The sequence below is a fragment of the Cynara cardunculus genome (assembly GCF_001531365.2).
Source record: "Cynara cardunculus var. scolymus isolate 2C chromosome LG 9, CcrdV1, whole genome shotgun sequence".
NCBI lineage: Eukaryota > Viridiplantae > Streptophyta > Magnoliopsida > Asterales > Asteraceae > Cynara > Cynara cardunculus.
This window is the reverse complement of record NC_037536.1, coordinates 16,791,698-16,798,318: the sequence shown is the minus strand read 5'-3', so window position 1 is coordinate 16,798,318 and position 6,621 is coordinate 16,791,698. Positions and strand designations below refer to the sequence as shown.

The 6,621-nt window shown below is 34.9% G+C and overlaps 1 protein-coding gene across 1 annotated transcript; it reads right to left on the bottom strand.

The window, feature by feature from the left end:
* Nucleotides 1-5,899: 5,899 nt before the first annotated feature.
* On the bottom strand, nucleotides 5,900-6,621 carry LOC112518447 (2Fe-2S ferredoxin). The gene has a single exon (XM_025126138.1). It carries the CDS (start codon nucleotides 6,597-6,599, stop codon nucleotides 6,123-6,125), a length of 477 nt encoding a protein of 158 aa, XP_024981906.1. The 5' UTR covers nucleotides 6,600-6,621; the 3' UTR covers nucleotides 5,900-6,122.

Here is a 6,621-nt window from a genome sequence, read left to right as displayed (position 1 = left end):
TTGTAGAGATGTATGAAAGGAGGAGGGTGGGTGGGAAGAAGCAAGAAAGGTAGAGTTGTGATCAAGATCAAGATCAAGAAGATGAAGAGATTTCTATCAAATATGGATTTTGGGGGAAATTGGTTTTTAAAGAAGAGATTGGAGGATAAGGAGTGAAGACCCATCAAAATCGTACTTAGAATTTTTTGGGGTTTTCTTGGTGGAGATTAAAGTTGGTTAAGAATACCGTACACGTCGTTTTGTAATACGAGTCTGAATGATTCGAGCTTCTAACGAGCTAATTGAGTTCCGAGCTTAATAGTAATCTCGAACACAAAACACAGTTCGTCCGACTTAATGAGTCGAGTTCCATAATATGAATATTCAATTCGACTCGTTCGAAAGCTTTTAAACGTTATGAGTAGAAATGCGTCATTCGAACATGCACTTTTTCGAGTCAAACGTATTTATATGTTTATAAGTTATATAATCAAAATATATAAATTATCGAGTTTGAGCAAATAAACGAGTTAATTGCTCTCGAGCTCGGTATTTTGAATCTGAGTTAAAAAAATAAAAAAATTATTCGAGCTTGAGCTTGAGCTCGAGCCTGATATTATTTTTTCAAGTTGAGCTGGAATAGTCTGCTACTCGACTCGGGCCCCTTTGCCTATGAACTACCTATTTTGTGTAGCATTCATGATAAATATTTATGAATAACCTATTTTGTGTAGTATGGTGACAAATATTCATGATGAATGTTTATGTCGTTAGATATATTTATGATGAATAATATTCAATATTATTTTAGGTTATTTATCATGAATACTTCATAAACTAAGTTCCTTGATCGAGTGTTGTTGTATGATGTCAATGATTGATATGCACTTTAATATATGGTTCTATCTTGCATAGATGCTCTTGGATGTTGGAACCACAAATGTTTACAAGTTGTTTTCTTTCTTTATATAAATTTTTGTTTTGAAGTTGGAACCATAACTTGCCCTAACCTACAAGAGTTGGGTTGGGTTGGGTTGGTTTATACTTTTAAATTACTGAGTTGGGTTGAGATTTTCCAACCTGTCATAATTGGGTTGGGTTGTTAAAATGTCAAAAACCGTCCAACTCAATCCGCGTACACCCCTACCTAAAATATTTAAAGTTTCTAAATGAACCTTCTTTTTAAAGCGTAATGCTTGTTTCATAAACAGGTATTGAACATTGTGATTTTCAAAATCGAAACTGATATTTGTAGATATTACTGATTACGTAGAGGTTTAAATAAGAAAGTTAAATATTATGAGAATGTAAAAATGAAATTTTCATATATAATTACAAAAAACTTCATTTGAAAATGCATCTAAACCCATGTAAATAGTTTATGATGTGAGTTATATTCATCTTGAAATAACTTTTTTTTTTTACATTTTTTCAATAATGTACACATCAACCTTTTCTTGACCAAATGATCAAAGATAGAGTAACCTATCTTTACAAATTTTATAGGGTTTTTGCCTTTTTTTTTTTTTATTGGTAAAAGATGTGAAATAACAACCTATTTTTATAATTTTTTTTTATTATAGTATTCTACTTTCAGTTAATCTTATTACAGTAATATACTTTCATAATATTTTTTACTAGATCATTGTACTTTCAAAAAAATTACCCGTTATAGTATTGGATAACTTTTTAAATTAAATTTACCCATTATACCAGGTTTCTTTGCCACCTCATCGTCTATGTAGGCTGTCCACATGTACGATAACGATGACATGACATTTCATATTATAACATTATACTTTCAAAATCATTTTATTATAACATTACCAATTTCTATTACAACATTGTACTTTTAATTTTAATATTTTTATCATTTAAACATTGTAAATTTGATCAAATATGTTTCCTAAAAATTATAATAAATTTTATTTGAAATTATAATATCGTTTTTTTATATTTGTTTTTTGGCATATTATATAAGACAAAAGACACCCAAATTGATAACTTTTGTATAGCATTAACATATTTGCAATAATATATCAAACAGTACATGAATACTATAATATTATAATTTTTAATAAATATATTTGATTAAATTTACAATGTGTAAATAATAAAAATATTAAAATTAAAAATACAATGTTGTAATAGAAATTGGTAATGTTAGAACCAACCGACCATAATCGGATCCGATCGGATCCGATCCAAAATTTCAACATCCAAATTGTATCAGTCGGTTCATGGCAGTTAACCAAACCGATCCAATTCAATTACCATCTAATTAATAACTATATATAATTATTAATATTTTATAATATTGTTTTTAGTTGATTTTTATATGCATTGTTTTTTTAATAAGTTGAGAAAATATATGAATAATTGATTGAAAATTGAATCAAAATATTAGATGAATCCAATTCGATCCGATCATCCATTGAATTGGATTGGATGTCCAATGTTACTTGAATTAAATAGAATGACAAAATCCAACACCTAATGGATGATTGGATCGGATCAAATCCACCTAAATCATTGTATTTTAACCAATGAACACCCCTAAGCTACACCAAAGAGTACGGTTGTTTCCGTGAACACTCCTATTAAAACTGTTTATATACGACCCGAATAGACTCAAAAGAGTTGAAACAAGGCCAATCATGTCAACTTCATGAAAACTAGGTTCACAATGCCCCCGGCTGCTAGTCGGTTTACACAAGTTACATCGTCCGATTGAATGCAGGACTCATTGTAGATACGACTACAATGCATTTTAATAATGATGAAAGATGCAATCTTGTAAAACAAAATGAACAAGAAGATTTTAAATGTACGGCAAAAGTAGATGGATAAAAAGGGCAGTTGATATGGAAATACGAAACAGACAACAATACCACCATGGAGTTATACACAAGGTTCAGTTAGGGGTTTTTCATTAAGCCCTGTATAGATAAAACTGTCTGTGTGGATGAATCTAGCTGTATAGGTTGAAAAGTTTTTGTTTGAGAAGGGCTTTTCATAGATGAATGGAGCGTGTTTTCTAACTGGAGTGACAGGTTTAGAAAAAACTTGGTTTTCTACATAAAGTTTCCCCCTAGAAGCTTACTGAATAAGACATTTTCTATATCATTAAGCCACTACCAAACTGTCATTTATAGCCTTTCATTAAGCTGCTAAAAAACAGGCTCTTGGGATTCCTAGAGTTAGCAGAACCACCAGTACCACCAAAAACCACTGCTGCAATCCACCTAGTCCACAATGGGAAAAGTTGTATTCCAGATTGCTATCGATTAGCAAACAGAAATGAGCACAGCCCTACACCTGGATGGTGATGCTATATTGCAACCCAAGTGGGCAAAAAAGAGGTTGGTATTTGGTAAATGCCAAGAACTATTCCTCACTTTTAGCAATTTACCAAGAAAGTTAACCTCAAAGGATTATTTAACCATACAAGAGCAATGTTCATGGCTGTCTAAACTAAAGATGCTGAAAAATACAAGAAATAAGAAGGCATACTTTGTATAACAAGGACACAGGTTTTAAATGGAGTGAGGTATGATGTAGCGTTGAACTCAAGCCTTAGGAGCCAAGACGTTTTTCATGGCGGCAAATATGTATATAATCACACACACACGTTTATTACTCAATGATTTGGTGATATTGAACAATTTAAAATAGGTTATATACTATAAACTAAGACACTCAAAAGGGAAAAGAAATCAAATAAAGCCTTACAAAATGGCGCACCAGGCCATGGCATGCCACAGGCTTAACATGGCGACGGAGATGAGCCTTGAGCAATGACATGCCATGGTGGCTGCCGTGGCGAGCCTTTTAGAGCACTAGATGATACAAGGAGGTTCAAAATGAGAATGACAAAAAGTTTGAAATCATGAGAAATGATCTCAACGTCAGATGAGATTATCCTAACGATGTTATTACTTACTATAAAGTTGGTAACAACAGTATTTTTAAAGAGTAGCTAAAAGACAGACCACAGATGGGTCCATTATCCAACAATAAAAACCGCATGGATGCATTCTACCAAAATTACATTGCAAAGAACTATATCTACCATACGTTACATGTTGAAGTGAACTTCATGTTGTTAAAAACCTATTGTGTTTTTTATAGATGATAAAGAAGTAGTATAGTCCACCAGAACAAAAGACAACAAATCTATATGAACTTATTGTGTTTATAAAGAAGCTGAAGGAGTAGATGCTAAATAAATGGCATCAGAGTGCACAGCTTATTGTATGATAGAGAAAAGAAAGACAACAGATATTTCCAGCCTAGAAACTGCGAGTGTTGCTGTTCCAAGAAAGGTGCTTTGAGGACTTGCATGAAGAACCTTAAGGGCTTGTTTGTTAGCAGCTTAATGAGCTTAATGTGACTCACAGGTTATTCAGTCAGCTATACTGTTTGGTAGTGGCTTAATGATGTAAAAAGTGGCTTATTCGGTTAGCTTCTAGGGGAGAGATTTATGCAAAAGCCCAAGTATTTTTCCTAACCTGCCCCTCCCAATTCAAAAACATGCTCCTTCGATCTATGAAAAAACCCTTCCAAACAAAAACCTTCTCAATCTATACAGACAACTTTATTCATGCAGGACTTAATGGAAAACAAACCAAACAGCCCCTAAGTGTAGCCAAACAATTCACTTAAAAATTCAAGGGCAACATCATGATAAACTCAGATAATACTCCTAAAATGCAGAAAGACCGACAATATTTGATTACAAAAAACAGTTTGCTGGTGGTGGTTTTCACTCCTCTAATTCCCAACAAATTCGAAGGCCACAGATCCTGGAGAAAATCCTTCTTCAACAACAAGCTTCTGTTCCTCAAGAGGAACTGTGGTAGTGTAATAAAGAACTTATATAAAACCCCATTATAAAGATTTATCCTAGACTTTAATCTCGACCGTACCACTCTTCCAGCATTACCATATCATGTTGAAGCAACAAAACCATGAAAATTTGAAACCCGGGAGCTTCTTTAAAGAGTAGTAAAGCCACAAAAAGTCAAAGCCCACCTTAAACTTTTGAGATGAAAGGGATCGACGTTAAATAAAGGGAACCAAAGTACACAGCTTATTAGTTGACAGCGCAAAGAAGTCACTCCAAGACAACAAATTTCTCCAGCGTAGAAACTGTGAGTTTTGGTGTTCAAAAATAAGGTGCTTTGAGGACTTGCATAGTTGCATGAAGCACCCAAGTGTAGCCAAATAATTCACATGAAGATTCAAGGGCATGATGATAGAGTATCTTAAAATGCAAAAAGACAACGATATTTGAACTTTGATTACAAAAAACTGTTTGCTGGTAATGGTTTTCAACTCCATCTAACCCCCAACATATTCAAAACTCTCATATCCTCTAAATTGATAAATATAAAGAAGCAAGAGCAAGCTAGCAACATGCCAAGGCACTACAAAATCTTGAGCAAATCACATTAGATAGTGTTCAAGACTGCTTTCGCACTGTTTAGCTCGACTCTCCAACAGAAAGAACCTATCTTTGACGTTCTCGGGCGCCACTCAGCTACTCCCAAATAAGGGCCAAGATCTATATTCAAGTCTAATCTCATTTTTCGCCAAAAGATATCTGGTTCTCAAAGAGATATGCTTTAAAGATTGAGGTGCTAAAAGCTACAGAAAACCTATAGGTATCAGAAGTGTGTATGCAATTAATGTCAATAAAAGCATTGCCCTAAAAATTTCAAGAATTCCCTCAAGCAAACTGATGAACTTGATCTTTCACTAACTCAATTTATTCCAATTATTCCCTAGGTAGGGAGCAAATGCTGCACACAGTCATACTCCATAATCAACACACAACACCACTCAACAGTCTTGTCCGTCCATCCTTAGCTACTTACAGCAACCCATAGGCACATACATTTAAGAAAATAAACAAGCGGGTGTAAGTTATCAATTCATTAGCAGATAAAAGTTGGATATAGTGAAACAAAATCAAATTATTCATAAACATCCAAACATAAGTAATAAGAGTCAACTTCGATGAACTCACAATTACATAAAAAGATAAAAAAAGTTTTAATGGTAACAAATCAAAGTACCATTCAAGACTGTTACTGACCGAAATTATTCAATTTCCAAGAAGGCTCAACTCCACATTGACCTTACGGAGTGTCCCACGGCTTAGCCTCAGGAACAGCAACAACCATCCCTTGCATCTCCTGCGTGAGTACGACCTGGCACCCCAACCTCGAATGTTTATTCAGAATCCTATGCCTTGCATTCCTCTTCAACACATACTGCTCGTCGTAGGTCGCCGGCGGGAGTTTCCCAAGCCACTCTTCCGCGATGTTGACCTCGCACTCGGCGGAACAGGCATCGATGTCCTCGAGACGATGGGAGGCGGGATCGATGAGATTGTGGTTGCATAAGGCTTTGAGAAGGGTTTGACCGGTGAGACCGATGATATCGCGCTTTTGGCCGTCGAAATCGTAGGCTACGAGCTTGACGATTCGATCAGAAACCTTCGCAGATGAAGATGATGTGGCAGATGAACGTGAGATGATGGCGCGAGAGTAGAGAGAAAGGGTAGGGTTTCGGGAGATTTGGGAAGATAGTCTGTGTAAACTGGCGATCGCCATTGTTGGTTGGGGAGAAGAGAGG